The 16863-nt window shown below is 43.7% G+C and overlaps 3 protein-coding genes across 4 annotated transcripts; 1 reads left to right on the top strand and 2 right to left on the bottom strand.

Annotated features, from left to right (window-relative positions):
• Positions 1-280: 280 nt before the first annotated feature.
• LOC120685355 (alkylated DNA repair protein ALKBH8 homolog) lies at positions 281-2137 on the top strand. Its single transcript, XM_039967210.1, has 4 exons — positions 281-580; positions 949-977; positions 1216-1419; positions 1558-2137. The coding sequence occupies exons 1-4, from the start codon at positions 364-366 to the stop codon at positions 1885-1887; spliced, it is 780 nt and encodes a 259-aa protein (XP_039823144.1). The 5' UTR covers positions 281-363; the 3' UTR covers positions 1888-2137.
• A 1566-nt stretch (positions 2138-3703) lies between these two features.
• Positions 3704-7750, bottom strand: LOC120685354 (peptide chain release factor APG3, chloroplastic-like). Its single transcript, XM_039967209.1, has 15 exons — positions 7510-7750; positions 7200-7256; positions 6789-6869; positions 6610-6667; positions 6428-6531; positions 6221-6272; positions 6035-6084; positions 5676-5741; positions 5443-5607; positions 5285-5357; positions 5073-5205; positions 4755-4812; positions 4383-4430; positions 4165-4248; positions 3704-4067 (listed from the first exon to the last, which is right to left on the bottom strand). Exons 1-15 carry the CDS (start codon positions 7648-7650, stop codon positions 3996-3998), a joined length of 1242 nt encoding a protein of 413 aa, XP_039823143.1. The 5' UTR covers positions 7651-7750; the 3' UTR covers positions 3704-3995.
• Positions 7751-8461: 711 nt separating this feature from the next.
• LOC120685500 (acyl-CoA-binding domain-containing protein 6-like) lies at positions 8462-16074 on the bottom strand. Of its 2 annotated transcripts, none has more exons than XM_039967464.1 (16): positions 15806-16074; positions 15217-15351; positions 14590-14668; positions 12503-12661; positions 12347-12424; positions 12176-12280; positions 11448-11514; positions 11269-11330; positions 11041-11180; positions 10681-10807; positions 10497-10611; positions 10262-10350; positions 9968-10051; positions 9063-9827; positions 8930-8989; positions 8462-8761 (listed from the first exon to the last, which is right to left on the bottom strand). In XM_039967464.1, exons 2-16 carry the CDS (start codon positions 15261-15263, stop codon positions 8681-8683), a joined length of 2058 nt encoding a protein of 685 aa, XP_039823398.1. In that variant the 5' UTR covers positions 15264-15351; positions 15806-16074; the 3' UTR covers positions 8462-8680. The 2 variants fall into 2 exon arrangements, with proteins under 2 accessions (XP_039823398.1, XP_039823399.1); XM_039967465.1 differs by having other exon boundaries at positions 15873-16074.
• Positions 16075-16863: the final 789 nt, after the last annotated feature.

The following is a 16863-nucleotide window of genomic DNA, read 5'->3' as shown; positions in this document are numbered from 1 at the left end:
AGACAGAGAGGACGTGGGAAACGAGGAGGGAACAAATTTGCTCTTGCTCCCTCCGCTGTGGTCAGTCTTAGAGAATGCGAGGTTGAATATAAAAAAAAAATGAGAATTGAGAATTCGTCAGCAAAATACCTTAGCCGAATTTGATTTTGTTTTTGTCTTTTTTTTTGAACTTTTCTTGTACATTCTTTTTTTTCTAAAATACAATATCTAGTCAATTAAAACGGTACGACATCTTTCTCTAATCCAAAGCAGGGAAAGGGTTTTCCATCGAAGGCGGAACGTTGGTATTACGTAAACCCGACACGGCATCCGCATTCCTGCTGTACGGGTACTGCGGGCGGAAGAGTCACCACCAATAATCGTATGGCCGGCGGCGGCGATTCCAACTGCCGGGCCGCGCTCCGGGAGGCCTTCGGCGAGTCGTCGGACAGCGACTCCGACGCTCCGTCCGCGGTCAGCTCCAGGGCGGGCCGCGGGCGGTGGAGGTGGGAGGCGGTGGCGGGGATTAGGGGGCTGTGGCTCTGCGCCGCCTTCCTCTCCGCCGACGAGCAGGCGCGCCTCCTCGCCGCGATCCAGCGGGGTGAGTCCTTGGTCGCCGTGACCTCCTTCTTGTGGGTACAAGTAAAAGATTAGATCTTTCTCTATGTGTTTGGGTTTTAGCTTGATTACAGTCAACAAATTTAGAGATTATTTGTTATTGCTCGATCTGTATTCTGGTTGATTATTGAGTGCGAGGCTTGCTTCCGGCAATTGGTTAGGAATTGTCTATGGTTGAATTGTAGGGGATGAATCTTAAAACTGTAGTCCTGTGGACCTGTACTTGACCTCTACTTGCTTACCTCTTCCCATTGAACATTAGCAAGCTACCAATGAAGATGAAACACAGATCTAGTTTCTTGTTTCTCGACAACAGACTAGCTGATGATCACTGCCCATATGTTTTTGCAGAAGGATGGTTCATTGATGCAAACAACCAAGTAAGCTTTTTTCCCCTCATCTTGTTAGGATCTGCTACATATGCATTAGCGGCTGGATTTCTATAGGCAATTCAAATACCTCAGTAGTGCTGTAAAGACTGCTCTTGTAACTACAAGGCCTCCTAAATTAGATCAAACTACAGCTATGCTGTTTTTCAATAAAAGTGAAGAGCTTGCATGCTTATTTGTTGTTTTTGATGCCTCTAAATCCTTTTTGCTTCTTTATTTTTCCTTTTAGGCAATGAGATTCGGTGATCTCCCTTCATGGGCTGTCGAGCTTTCCACCCTCATTCATGAAGCTATCTGTGTTGGTGATGTCAATGTTGGTGTTGGTTCAGAGATGACAAACGAGGATGAAGATGCATGTCCTCTGCCATCAGATTTGTTGTGGAGGGAGCCGTTGTTTGATCAAATGATTGTAAACAGATACAACCCAGGTGAGGTGCGAAACCTTTTATGCTTCTGAGTAATTTTGACTGCCATCGCTCCGTTTCATGTCCCCAAACAAAAGGGGCATATAAAGAGAGATGCATTCTTTTAGCAATCAAGTCTAACATGATGCTTTTGTTGTTAAATCTAGGGTATCTGCGCCCATGTTGATCTGATGCGCTTTGATGATGGAATCGCAATAGTCTCTCTTGAGTCAGCTTGCGTGATGCACTTCAGCCAAGCAGAACCCATTGGCACAGCCTTGGACACCCTGCACCTGAAGAAATGGGACGGTGAGCCTACAAAGATCCCTGTTTACCTGAACCCAGGCTCCCTTGTTGTGATGTCAGGAGATGCAAGATACCTCTGGAAGCATGAGATCAACCGCAAACCAGGTGCACAGCAGTGGGATGGAAGGGACCTTGAGCAGCATAGAAGAACTTCTGTTACACTGAGAAAACTCTTGGCTTCTCCAAACTGAAGTGGACATGACACTGGAAGACAGTGAACAATAGATTTCTCCCCATTTTTGCAGTTCAAAGCCATTGTTACCGTTACAGAGTCATCATTATTTAACCTAAATGGCTGACACTGTTATAATTTTAGAAGTTACAACTCGGGTGATATTACAATCCTTTTTTGGGAGATATCATCGAAAATTGTAATGTAATGCCATGTCTAAATATAACCAGAATGGAAGCAGAGGACTATTGTTGAATGCTTTGGGTTCAGATCAACATTATTGGCAGAATGCAGTAGCATTGTCAAAGCATCATGCAATCACATATTTCTCCTTATTAAAAATCTAAGCATGCTAGTAGTTGGCTTGTTTACAATTGAACTGCAAGCCATTATAGTATACACATGCACCTCATGACTATATAATATACTTCATACACGCATTGTAAGCACATAGGTTAGGCTTAAATTCCCAACATTTTGAATGGTTATGGCTCACAGCTTAACCAACCCAGCTTATCCTAAAATAGATGCAATTATCCACCAAGCAATCAAAGGTAAGGATCATGCCTCATGAGGCAACCATGGACAGGCACATGAAGTGTTGCATATCAGAAAAGCGACAGTATTCGGCAGGACAACCAAATGCAGGTATTGAGTTCTATTCCAAGCTTCAATGTTCCTACTTCCTAGCTGGAAAATTTGGGTGATGGAGGAAGGCATCAACGGCATGACGACCCAGAATTGTTGTAGCTTGATAGCAATAGCATCACAACTTGTACCATGGATGTCAAGAACCTGCGTCGCAGATACAACAGCCTAATGTCATATAAAATGAAAAGTCAACAAATATTTCCATAGATCAGATGAAAGCATACCTTACAAGTCTTCAAAAATTAATCAACCTATTTCCCATGCAAGTTATCTTGCAAAATCGGTAGCATTGTCTTGGAAGAACAAGATCACCTGCAATCCAGCAGCACTCAAAGTTTCAGGTATGCTTTCATCTGCCTTCACTGAGCCAGGATTTTCCAGTTAGAGGAACAACATGATGGAGCCTCAAGCGCGCGCGCAGAGCCAGGACATGTGGCACTGCCTTCACAAAGCTGCTGAAATTTTCCAGTAAAAAAACTGTGAAATTTGCAGCAGTGGCTTCAACTCATGATTCATGAAGTACAGTGCTCTCAAAAGATTGGAACTCTTTTCTGCCTTGGCTTCACCTTCACAGAAAGAAGTCTCTTGCATGACTACACAAAAGCTTCCAATTCAAGAACATTAAGAAGGGAACAGTATCACTAGAAATTGACGAAGAGCAGCACACTGCAAGAACATTAAGGAGGATAGCATTGTTCAAGGCGGCACGAAGTGGCTTGTGAGCTCAAGCACAATGTGAATTCATCAGCAACAGCCACCATGCCTGGCGGCCAGCATGAGGTCAAGCAACCACGCGGCTACTCACTGGGCTTAGGTGCGGGAGTCAAATGAGTAGGGGGCTGGACGCTTGCTCGCTGCTGCGAGGGGTGGATGGGAAGAGGAGATGCGGACCCAATGCCCGACGGGGACTACGGCGGCGGCGGGCGGCCAGGCTGGAGTTGAAGGACCCACACGAATATTAACCGCGATCCGAATCAAGGGACTATATGCAAATACCCGGGGGCATTTTGCAAAAAATCGGATCACGATTAGTAGTCACAATCCAAATAAGGGGGCTAAATGAAAATTTTGGGGGCGTTTAGTAAAATATCGGATTGCAAAATATCATTTTTTGTACATATTTAGACCAGAGGAACTGGAAAATAAATGATTCAGAAAAAATTGCAAATTCAGCACACAATTACTTCACCGAAACAATGCATTTGAAGCATATTGAATTGGGAAAATCAGAGCAGTTGAATTGTATATAGCATGTGTATTACTACTAAAAAAGTCTGCTACCAGCAGAGAAGCTGAAATGCATTGGTACTTTGACATTAGTCATGACTCATGACCATGACCATGAACTACAAAAAACTGTGCCTATGCTGAGTTGATTTTGTCAAAATTCTTCATGTACAACTTATCCATCAATCATCATCCATTTGAACACATCACCAATTTGATGACCTGTTTCTGAGGGGCCAATTCTGCAGATCATACTTTCGCCACGCCCACAGAAGCGGCCATTTCCTCCAAGAGCTCCTGCTGCTCCATTGTAGCACAGGACTGTAGATGTTTTGACGACAAGTGAAATCGTTAATCATTTGTACTGTAATAGCTGCATCTTACCAGATTTACAGAGTTTAATTCTCATGTAATGTACCTGAACAGCCGATTCGATGTCTCCTAAAAGGAAGCTAGTCAGTTCAAAATTCATCTTCAGCCGATGATCTGTCACTCTATTATCCTGTAAGCGAAAGACCTCAGATCTATTTACTAGAACATATTAAAAAGGAAAGAATAGGAATAGCTCCTTCCAGAAAGAACAGAAAGAAGAGAAAACAGCATAAACAACTTCTAGGTGATAATATGTCCTGCTACCTTGTAATTGTATGTCCTTATCTTCTCAGATCGAGCACCAGTACCAACCTTCAATTTAACAGGTATTACTAAATATTAGTAACATCAAACAGATGGGATATAAAATTTCATAAAGGCCAACTGTATTTCTACAAAAGCTAAACAAAGGACAAGCTTATGTAGTCTTATAATAGTTGAATTAGTCATATAAAGAAGTCTTTTTTGGTGAATTTCAACTGCATATTATACTGTTCGCATAAATGCATACTACATCGCTACTCGGTATTTAGTCTCAGTATTTATCATCCACAAGGCAGATTTGTGTTGCTTTCAGTTGGATACTACAGTTATGATGTCTGAAAGATATGATTCTAAGGCGAATTGACAACATACCTGCAATTTCCTCTGGTTTCTTATTGACTCTTGTTGCTCCCTTAATTTTATCTCGTAACTGTAATGTTTGTGGTAGATATATATGAGAAACAGAACAAGATTACACAAGGATGAACATATATTATATTGATTGAAATATATCATTTGGTGACAACAAATGCAATATTTTGAATTAAGAGCATTTCTTCTCCCAGAAACTAGAATTTACACTGCAATCATGGGCCTATTGTCAAAGAACATATAACCGAGATAATAGGGAAATATACACAAGATTAACCCATAGTTTTGAAAGCTACAAAAATAGCTTGAGGAACTTACAGTTTTGCTCTCAACAATTGAAATGCCCGCTCTCGGTTTTGAAGCTGTGATCTCTCTTCTGTACAGAATATCCGTATTCCCGTAGGTTTGTGAATAAGATCAACAGCTGTCTCCACTTTGTTAACATTCTGCCCTGCATGGATTCAGATATTAGACGATGCTCAGTTTTAAGGGCACAGTACAAAAATCCCACTCTCTACTAGTGATATTACCTCCAGCTCCACCAGATCTTGCCGTTTTAAGCTCAATATCTTTTGGATCAATAACCACATCGACTTCGTCAGCCTACTAGAGCCATTGAAACAACATTAGGCATCTCAGAAAATGAGGAATTCATGTCATTAAAATTCACAAATATCCAATAGTTCACCTCTGGCATAATAGCTACAGTCGCTGTTGATGTATGAACACGTCCCATAGTCTCTGTCTGGGGAACACGTTGAACACGGTGCACACCTGACTCAAACTTCAATTTACTATAGACTTGTTTGCCCTTAACCTCCATCACATATGTCTTGTATCCACCCATTTCTGCCTGAAAGTTTCAGCTTGTGAGCTGCATGTTCTTATTCAATAATCAGGTTTACAGTTGCAAGTACATACTTCCGAGCAAGAAACCGGCTTAAACTTCCAATTGTTGCGCTCACAATATTTCTGATACATGCGTACCTACAGAAAGACATTGACATATTTATGTGTGGATTATGTGAGTAAAACTGTGAATATGATGCACTAGTATATATATCAAAGCATAACTCCTATATCAATTGCATAATAAACTATGATGAGCTTATATTCCCCACAAACCCCAAATCCTTCCTGCACATTCATTATTTATTTATTTATATTATTATCCACAAAACATCAACTTTTGTTTGACAAGCTCTAATACTATATTTTTGAACAGAATGAAAAAACAGCCGTAGCTTGTACTCAATTTGCACAAATTATCATCTACCTACAAGGTCACCAGCCCAAATTCCAGCTTCATCACCGCCAGCACCTGCTCTTACTGCAGAAATGAAGAAAAGATGGTTCTAAGTTACAAAACATGAAAAGAAAAGAAAAAACTAAAACAACTAGATGTTGAAAACTCATGGAATATTGGATAGCTGCTTCAAATGTACAACTGAGCACTGGAGAGGTACCTTCAAGTAAGATGTTGCGTGAATCTAGAGGATCACTCGGAAGCAGTAGTAACTAACAAGACAGAATAAGAGCAATTAGAGGCACTTCAACATGTGTACTGCATTCTTTTCAAGAAAAAGCAGAAGCTGGCACTCTAGAATACATGAAGTTAGACATATTATCTGGAATTTATGCAACTATCAAGCAGAGTATAATATTGTATTTACCTTCAATTTTTCCTCAAGCTCTGCAAGCTGATTAGATAAAGCCTCCAACTCTGAAGCTATCATCTCACCCATATCCGGATCATCTTCATTCTCTTTTTCCAAAGCTGTCATGTTGTGAAGTAAAAAGAGCTTATGAGACTAGTAATTTAACACAGGCACCAGAAATACAGTGGCATGCCAACCTTTTGTCTCTTCAATTTGCTTTTCACAATCCTTAAACTGCCTGTATGTAGTCACAACCTAAATGTTTTTAGCAAAAAAAAAAGAATGTATCAATTGATGAAAAAGAGCTAATCAAATCCCACTGTAATTGGGTAGACGCCAAAGGCAAATTAAATGTCATTGAGAGCGAGCCGAATACCTGATCCAGTTCAGCAACAGACTGTGCAAGTTTTTGGTATTCGCTAGGATCTGAGACAATGTCAGGATCTGCTAACCTAACCTGAAGTAGATAACATCCGATTTGAGAGTTTGGTAATTAAATATGAAATTAGATCAAAATTAGATTTTTTTTCACATCATTGTGACAGCATTGCAGTTTGCATTGCCTACAGTGCGTATTGCTTTTCTCCAATGACGATCAGAAGTTCAGAACTTGTTTAGTTCAGTAGTGAAGCAGAATTCGATTTAGTTCCCAAATTAAAATATCCATACGATAAAAAATGGTTACTTCAGAACCATAAGAGGACGAATTGGCGACAAAATCCCGGATTAGTTTGTTATTTCAAGAAGCTATAAAAACAAATGTTAACTCTGAACAGGAGAACCATACCGACATTTCTTTCCAGGCCTTCTCCGCGGAATCCAGCTTCGCTATGAGATACGGCTCCTGCACGAAGCATGCGAAAGGAATTCTCATTAGGCTATGATAAAAACAACGAATCCAGTTCGAGTGAGAAAGGTTGGAATTTTACCGCCCAAACCACACAATGTTCAGCGTGAACAAAATTCAGGGAAGGAGGGACTAATCCCAACAAGATACGGCTATATTGGGCTACCAGTCTACAGCACCACTCCGTTTTCAAGAACTGGCCGGGGAAAGGAGACGAAATGGTGCAGGATGGAAGAAGGAAGTTCCTTACCGCCATGCAGACCACGGAGGAGGAGGGCCTCCTGCGCCGCCTGCCGTGAAAGAGAGGGAGGCCGGGGATAGGCGGAGCAGCCCGAGCCGCGGGTCCGCAGCGGGGAGGCGCCCTGAAGAAGCCGGCGAGGAAGGCCTCCATGTTTGTTGAGGTGGTGAGGCCGGGGAGGAGCACGAGAGGTGGGGATGCAAAGCGGTAGCTGCGGATAGAAGAACGGAACAGAAGAAGCTGCAGAGCGGCTTTGCTTGTTCAGTTGCTCTGCTTCTGCTATAGCTGTCCCGTCAAGATTCGTGCAAGCTTACTCCATCCGACGGACAATGCTGCTAGTAGCCTAGTATGCACAAAAGAAGAAGAATATCCTTTTTTTTCAAACAATTGACTATGACATTTCTTTAAAACAAGCTGACCCTTTTTTCTTTTTATTTTTAAAAAAGAAAACGAAAAGGAAAAAGGAAGTTTTTATGCACACAAAGAGTTGGTGCCCCTGAAAAAAAAAGAGAGGCCACACAATGTTGGGCGAAACTGAATTTAATCAGTAATCAGAATTTAGATCCACTTACAATTTTGGAAGACTTCAAAGTGAAGCTGCAAGAAACCTTTCTTCATGGAAATAATAATATTGATGTGCTAGAGTATCTGGGTGACACGCAATGGTTTTATCTTTGATGCAAGAAGTCCAACGGTGCACAATACCATTGAGTTTTTTTAGGCTAGTTTTGCAATGGTCATTCACCATGCGAAATCAAAACATGTACAGTCAATGTAAAACATGTACAGTCAATGTCGTCATGGCTAGATAGTTTCATTGCATCTTAGGGCGCCTTGTCCTCACTTGTAATTATTTGACTCTATTTTTCTTATAAATTTATAATCAGTAGGGGATAGTCCCCTCCTGTTTCATCAAAAAAAAAAGAGAGAGAGAGGCAATGGCACCAAAAGAATTCAGCAGATCTTCAATAAAATCTTCTGCTGAAGGACAACTCATAATTTGTGCATAGCATATGTTCTTTGATGGATCTAATCCAAACTCAATGATACACAATTGTGTCCCAGTGGCGAAATAGTTTTTTGCATTGAGTATTAGTACAAATCAAATGGCTCTCCGACCACTCATAATACAACATTGAATTTACAGCAGAATGCTCGAATACTGTACACTTCCGCATGTGCTCTACAGATTCTGAGGCTTTCGTGGTGTAGGTGACCTTCCTTCCATTGTTTGCAGCCGTTGCTTCAGATGGAACACTTCAACCTGGCAAAACAGTGTCAACACACCTAGCCAGTTCAGTGTTCTTCTATAGGATTTAGGATTTAGTTCAGTGTAACACGACAAAAAAAAATGCAACTGCCAAGCAGGTCGCAAATTTTGACAATCCATGAGAACGCCAGTAATGACACTCTTGCATTAATAGGCGTTTACCTGGAGCTGGAATGCCCTTGCACGTTCTCCTGCTAGAACTCCACGAGTTGAATGCAGTTCCTGAAAACAGATGAAACCAGTCATCAGAATTACAACAGTACATTGAGTCACAGTGAGATGCTTGTTCTCTTGCCTTCTGGGTCTCATCCATGACTGCCTTCAGGAACGCCACCTCGCGCTCGAGCCGCACATTCTCCGCGTGGACGGTGTTCGAGAGGTTGTTCGACTCTTCCTGCGCCAGTTCCATCCCGGTCACCTTCTCCTTCAGTGCCTCAACTTCCCTGTCCCTCTCAGCCAGCCTCTTCTCCAGCTCATCCTTGCTGTCAATGACCAGAGACAGGTTCTTCTCCGCTTCATCCTTGGTCGTCAACGCTGCTGAAAGCTGTTCTTCCAGCGCCATGTTTCTCCTGATCAGGTTGGTTATTCTTACGTCATGATGGTGGTTGATGTCCGATGAACTTCTGCCCAGCTTCCTTGCTTTAGCTTCAGCATCTGGAGTCTGATGCGTGTCGTTCCGCGGTTTTTGGTTTGTGATGGAAGGTAGCTCGGAACAATCATCAACATCCTTGTATTTGTCATCATCGATTGGTTTCTGCAGTTTCTGCGCCAGGCTGCAGTCCTGTTCTTGATGGAACTGCCTGCGGAGCGATGAGCTCCCAAGATTAGAGTTCTGTAGCAGTGAATCAGGGAGGAATTTCCTCCCAGATGAGTTCTCCGCTGTGGTGGCAATGCTGCTCCTCGCTACTGAGCTACTAGAGTACAGAGGAGCACAGTTGTTGAGGTGATCAGCAAGTTCCCTTGAGCTTGGTGGAGAGTCTTCATACAGTAAGGGTTCGACTTCAGGTGCAGACCGCCAACTGAAACAGTGCTCGTTTTGCAGCACCACTAGTACTTCAACCTTCAGAAACACAAATTAATGTAAATTTACAAATACTCAATGAGCCTCCATTACACAAAAGATATGGAAAAAAAGGATTAATTCTGAAATAATATCAAGAAAATGAAGCCTGTGTTTTGTATCAAGTTCAGTTCTATCACCTTATCAGATGGCTCCTTTTTGTTTCCTCCAAAAGCAACAAGCACAATCTTGTCCCTGTAGTACAGTGGAACCATGCTGAAACCCTGCAAGAGTTTGTTATCGGTTGTTCATCAGATAGGTAGGTGATAAACAACTGAACAAGCAGGAATTCCATGTGGGGATACTTCACACATGAAACACTGTTATCTCTGCTAATGGGCGCCAGATTGAAGTTATAGCTATTATGAACTTCACTATCTTAGCATGAATGCCAACACCATAAAAAGAAATACCAACAAATATTTTAAACTTACTTTCTTCGTAGTGATTGAGGAACTAGGAGGCACTACACAAACAGACCATTTGGATTCCAGAACATCAAAGACCCATGTTTCAGGATGACCTGCGGTAACATTTTGCATTAGATATTGCCTGTGTTCATGATTGACAAATTACCAAATCTTCAAAGGAAAGATGCATAATATTGGCCGATGAAACCGAACCACTAATCTGCCAGGATATGCAAATATGCCAAAGAATGGAACTTACGTTTTTTCTTGCTTCCACCCCCCGTGATATACCATTTAGTCCCACAAAGTGCTCCGCAGCAACCTGCTCGAGGAGACGGATGGTGACCATGGGTTTTGACCCTTGACCATACCATCTAATAAGGATATCAATTTCAGCAAGCTGTTCACAAGCAAAAACTATAAATAAACCTGACGGAACTTACTGTTTCGAAGTCTAGAGCATGAATATCATTCAGCGTCTTGGACTTTGACTGACCGCCAAAAATCAATAGAATTCTATCGTCGTAAAGTGCAGCTACATGATTTGATCTTGGAGAAGGTCCGGCACCTCTAAAACAATGAACTCAGAATCAATAAAAGAAAAATGTGTAGCGAAGAGAATGTTTCTAATATTGAGGTGCTTCTTGCAGGGAAGTAGGGAAAGGGTAAATGTATTGCATCTAAGATGTTTGCATTTCAAAGCACAGTGAAAAGTTGATTTGGCTAGCTAAATTAACCTCCAGACTTTCTTTGCTTTGCGTTTGAAATGGCGCCATTTGTAGTTCTAGACAAGATTGACTCACTTATAGTTCAGAGGAAGCCATGTTGATGACTTCAGATCAAACATATGAAGATCATGTAGTTTCTTCCCTTTGGCATCCTCTCCCCCAAAGAGAATTAGAACAGGGCCTGCTCTGATCACCGAATGGCCACTTCGAGACACCTGAAATTGAAAATAAGGGTACAGTCTCTGTCATTGTTCATTCACAAGAATATTTTAGCAGTATTCAAATAGAAGTGTAGATTTTTACTGGGATATCACCCTTGGCTTCCATATGCAACCAGAGCTCAGTTTCTGTATTGAAGGTCCATACTGCAGTAAAACAAATGATGAATTCCTAATTCTCTGTTGGAAGTTTCAAGTTTGGCAGAGAATCAGATAAATAAAACAAATTGATTCAGTTTAGAGAATCAAATAGCACACACAAACCTGATATCTTGTCATAAGGTGGGTCACTTTTCCCTCCCACAAGAATGACATTCTTCCCCCATGGAACCTAAACATCAAGATCAATGCCAGGTATTGTAAAGCTAAAAGCAAAGAAAGCCAATCCTTGACTTTCAGACTTATATTGCTTTGTCAAGGATGCTATCAGAGTGAAAAAAAAGGAGCTCAAGTTTATCTCAGAGAATACAAATTCCAGTAAAATCAGGTAAGTGACTTCTACACCAAGAGTGCATCAGTTGCCAATTCCGAATATGTACTTATAACAGTGATACTGAACAACAACAACAACAACAAAGCCTTTTTGTCCCAAGCGATTTGGGGTAGGCTAGAGATGAAACCCAAAAGACACAAAAGTCATGGTTCAGGCACGTTGATAGCTAGTCTCCAAGCACTCCTATCCAAAGTTAGCTCCTCAGAGATATCCCAATCTTTAAGGTCTCTCTTAACCGACTCGTCCCAAGTCAGTTTAGGTCTACCTCTACCCATCTTTACCTTATCAACACGCTTTAGCACCCCACTACGCACCGGCGCCTCCGGAGGCCTTCGTTGGACATGTCCAAACCATCTCAACCGATGTTGGGTAAGTTTCTCCTCAATTGGTGCCACCCCTACCCTTTCCCGAATAGCTTCGTTCCGGATTCTATCCCTCCTTGTGTGCCCGCAAAATACTTAATGAGAGAACAATGAGATCCAAGAGGGCAAGAACATACCAGGCAATGACCTTTGCATGGATGCAACTTCAGAGAACGTCCGTTTGATGATGGTCGAACTTTAGGAGACACAGAATCCCAGGTAAGCTTGTCTAAGCTCAATATCTGAAAGATACATAGAACATGAGATCCTGAAGTTATCTCATAACAAGAATTGTGTTCATCCATTACCTTTGTATCATCTAGCAAGTGATGACCAGAATCACCACCAAAGACTACCATTTTACTCCCTACAATGGCTGCTGCATGCTGTTTACACCAAAAGAATGTGATATAAAGACTTTATATTTGTTACCAACAGATAGGAATTTTAATATGGTTACTTACATCAAAACGAGGAGTCGGTTTGTCGCCCTCTGTTGACAGCACTGCCCAGTTCTCTGAGCTCTCAAAAGCACGCCCATTGAGATCAAAAGTATCAGATGAGCATCGCCAAGCAAGGTCATCGGCACGACCACTCACTGAGGTAGTCACTGGATCTTCTCCCTAGACAAATTCCATAAGCTAATAAACTTAAAATTCATTGACACGATAGAATCAGGGAGGCAAATGCTGATATGGTAGATCTAGGGATAGCACGAAGAACCTGTTCGTCGCCCTCCCTTGGAGGCTCTGACTACTTTTAGGGTTCTTCTTGCTTGCTTCTAACTGATACATGATAGTCTCTTTTATAGAGACAACTGACTTGACCCCTAAGCAATATCCTAACCGAATCAATCTAACTTATCTCCTTCCTAACAAACCCAACTAATCCTTTATTCCCGGCACTGTTCACACGGTGCTGTTCACACGCTACAGTACCACATGGGCCCTGGACCGGCTCCACTTGCCATAACACTACTCCACCCTTCCAAGACAGCTCGTCCTCGAGCTGTGGTGGGTGAACATGGCTGCAGATGTTGATGGAAAATTGTTGACGGTGACGTTCTTGGCGATGATGTCTGTGAGAACGCCGAGCTCGAGCTGGAACGCCAATGCAGAGAAAGCGCTTGGTGGAGCCACCACTGAGCCAGCAGCGAGTAGACCGTCGAGTAGACCGAGCAAGTCCATGGCGGTGGATGCAGACATGGCCAGCGGAGCTGGGCACTCGAATGCCACCGAGGTTGCTGCAGGAGTTGTTGGCGAAGCCGTCGGTGGAGACAATGACGGTGCTGGTGGTGGCCAGTGGCATTTGTGATGACCTCGCATCAACCGGCGACGAGGACCTGCTTGCCGGTACAGATGAGACCGCGCGTGGCGCGGACATGGGAGTCTTGGCCGCGGGGTGCGGCATAGACGGCGGACCTCTGCTGCTCCAATCCTAACCGTAGAAGTAGGGAAATGAGGAGACGAGGTGGCGGAGAGCCATGACAACAGGCTGCGATGGGCGATGAAGAGCCGCCGACAGGCGGCAGCAGGTGGACGAACGACCGCAGATGTGCGGAGGCGCGGGCAGTCGCGGACAAGCGGAGGCGCGCGTGGACGGCATGCGGGCGGCCACGGACGGAGGTACGCGCACGGCACGCGACGGGCGCGGATGGACGCGGACCGCCGCGGATGGGGGCGCGACAGGCGGGGATGGATCCGCCATGACGGATGACGGACGGCCCGAGGAGGAGCGCGGACTGCACTGCGACGGGCGGGGCAACGGGATCCGCGACGGGCGGAAACGCCGCCGGCGAGGATCCGCGCCGATGAGGGTGGCCTCGACAGGCGGAGCAGGGGCTGCTGTTCCCCTCCCACAAGCGGATCGATGACGGTGGGTGGCGCAGCTGGTGTCGGCGTCGATGGCGCGAAGATCGCTGGCGTCGCCTGCCAGGATGGAGTAGATGGAGCCTGCAGGTCAGCAGGCGGCGTCGGTGATGCAGGAATTGGCGGCGAAGCCATGGGTGCATCTATCCCCATGGTCATCTCCTTTATCAGCTGCACCATGCGATCCAACCTCTCGGAGATTGAATCAAGGGTGGTGTCCATACGATGAAGCGTGGCGAGGGCCATGCCAGATCAAACCGGAGCGATGGGTGGGATTGGGCGGCCTTGGTGGTCGCAGGAATAGAAGAAGGCGGTGGCGGTGGTGAAGGTGGTGGTAGGCGGCAGGATCCGAAGGCTGATACCAAATGATATGGTAGATCTAGGGATAGCACGAAGAACCTGTTCGTCGCCCTCCCTTGGAGGCTCTGACTACTTTTAGGGTTCTTCTTGCTTGCTTCTAACTGATACATGATAGTTTCTTTTATAGAGACAACTGACTTGACCCCTAAGCAATATCCTAACCGAATCAATCTAACTTATCTCCTTCCTAACAAACCCAACTAATCCTTTATTCCCGGCACTGTTCACGCGGTGCTGTTCACACGCTACAGTACCACATGGGCCCTGGACCGGCTCCACTTGCCATAACAAATGCAATGCAATTTTGAACAAGAAAAGCTCACATTGGGGTGATTAAAACGCTTGGTGTGCCGAGAAGGGCTCCGAGAGCCATGGAAAGGATCGTGTAGATGACCCTTTAACCTGCAGGACAGTGAAAGTTGAGAGCAAGCAGAGTGAATGCACAATGAGACTTTTTTTTTTGAAACTCAACTAGCCAAGCTTATGATTGTCAAATGAAACAAATAATGAATCCGAACCATTCAAGCTCATCGCAATAACCAAATTTCAACCTTGTCGCTACAGAAAAAGACCTTGAAAATCTCATTTGAACACAAGAAAAGCATTCGTAGGTCTATAGGGAAAGAACGAAAGTAGGTTCAAACATCTCCCAGAAATTTAAATAGAAAACACCAATGAAACATTTTCCTTCTTTAATGAGATGAGAAGCACCAACCTTTTCTCACATAGGAACCCCCAAATCTTCGAAACGGGCAAATAAATATAAGAAAATCAGAAATAATCAAATTAAAACATCTCGCATGATAAATAAATATAAAATCTTTGCCCATGAGTACCAACTACCAAACAAGTAAAGAAAACCAGTATCTACCAACATTCAGTAGAAAAAAATGGATACAAACCAAACAACGAAAAGCAGCAAAATTTATGGCGAAGAACTGAAATCTCACCTCCCCAGCTTCATGCGGCGCCGAGAGAACCCAAACATCTTCGGCATTGTGATCTCCCTTCTTCAGTTCAGCCCCAAAATTTTCCCAAGACCTCGAACGATTTAACCAAACCCTACCGCCGCAATCTCTTGTCACCTGCAAACACGGAGCCGCGAAGAAACAGAAAAGAAATCGGGTTAGTGGAGCGGTTGGGATTGGTCCCAAGAAATCATCATGTCGAAAATAAGGGGAGAAAAGGACAAATTTTTGCTTTTAAAAAAAGGGTCCTGCCTTTGGGACTTGCGCAAGAACAGGAAGACATCAAACAGTTGCAGATACTGAGGGGGAAAAAGGACAGAAATTTTTTGGGCCCAGTAATCCACTAGGCAGAGCACCAACAAAAACAAATCAAGAAACGCTACCTCTGTTCCTCGTTTGGAGCAAGAAACAAGCCCCCCAAATTTCTTTATGATATTTAGCTTCTCTTTTTCAAAGAAAAAATGTATTTTTTAAGCTTCTCAAGAAGTTCCATTGGCATCGCCAAGATTCAGACAGCCACATCAAAGTAAGCACACAGAAAACATCAAATAAACTGAGCACGGAGCCCTACCCACTTCTTGGATCGGAGCAGGAAAGAAAGATGAGCAGGGGGCAGGGCGAAGAAGAACAGCTCCAACCTCCGGCATAAATTTGCACTAGTGACAAGTGTGGGAGCTCGAGGAGAGCGAGTGGTGCAGGCACTGTAGCTGCGGAGCAGTCGGCGGAAGCAGCGGCATTGACCTCTCCCAGTCTCGGAGCGAGAGGGCGTGTTGGAGGGAGGGGTGGAAGAAGCCTCTGGCGAGAGTGCTGGGCCTGCCTCTGCATCCTTTGAAAGTTTTTTTTCAGGTGGTAGGGTGGTGGTGTTTTGTGTCATTGCGTGATAGTGATACTGTTTAGAGGCAGCGGCTGCAACAAGCTTAACCTAACCGGTGGGAACCGGTCCGGTTTGACCGGTCCGGTCCGGTTCCGGTTTCGGCCGGTACCCAACCGGTCAAAATTCAAATTTTAAATTTGAATTCAAAAAATAAAAAATTCATAAAAAATTTCTAAAAATACTTCAATGTGTGATGAATTTAATGGTGTCAAATTTTCTTAAAAATTCATTCATTTAGTATAGTTTGTGGGAATTTAAAGTTAAATCAAAAAAGAAAAAGAAAAAATGGGCCGGCCCATGAAGGCCCACCGATCAAACCGGTCAAACCGGCCGGTAAACCGGTTGCACGGGAGCTTTTGAATTTCAAACCGGCCGGTAAACCGGCCGGTAAACCGGTCGGAACCGGTTGCATGGGAGTTTTGAATTTATTTGAATTTGGATTTGAATTCAACCGGTTTCCACCGGTTACCGGCCTAACCGGTTCGGTAAACCGGTACCGGAGGGCGGTGGTTAGGCCGGTCCGGTCGTATTTAAAAACCCTAGCTGCAACAGCCATGGAAAGGTGATTCACTTTACTGTTATTAGCATCATGCCATAAGTGCATCAAACATATAAAAAGGTATGGAACTTTTTGGATCTGAAATGCTTCATGTAGTAAAACAAATCGATGAAATGGTGCATTGGAATAGAACAGGCGAACCAAACAAACAACACAAAATTGATCGTTATAAAAAAGAACAGCTTATGCCCTCGAG

The sequence above is a fragment of the Panicum virgatum genome, chromosome 8N (genome assembly GCF_016808335.1).
Source record: "Panicum virgatum strain AP13 chromosome 8N, P.virgatum_v5, whole genome shotgun sequence".
Classification (NCBI taxonomy): domain Eukaryota; kingdom Viridiplantae; phylum Streptophyta; class Magnoliopsida; order Poales; family Poaceae; genus Panicum; species Panicum virgatum.
The sequence above is the reverse complement of the archived record's forward strand: the minus strand, read 5'-3'. Positions and strand labels throughout refer to the sequence as shown.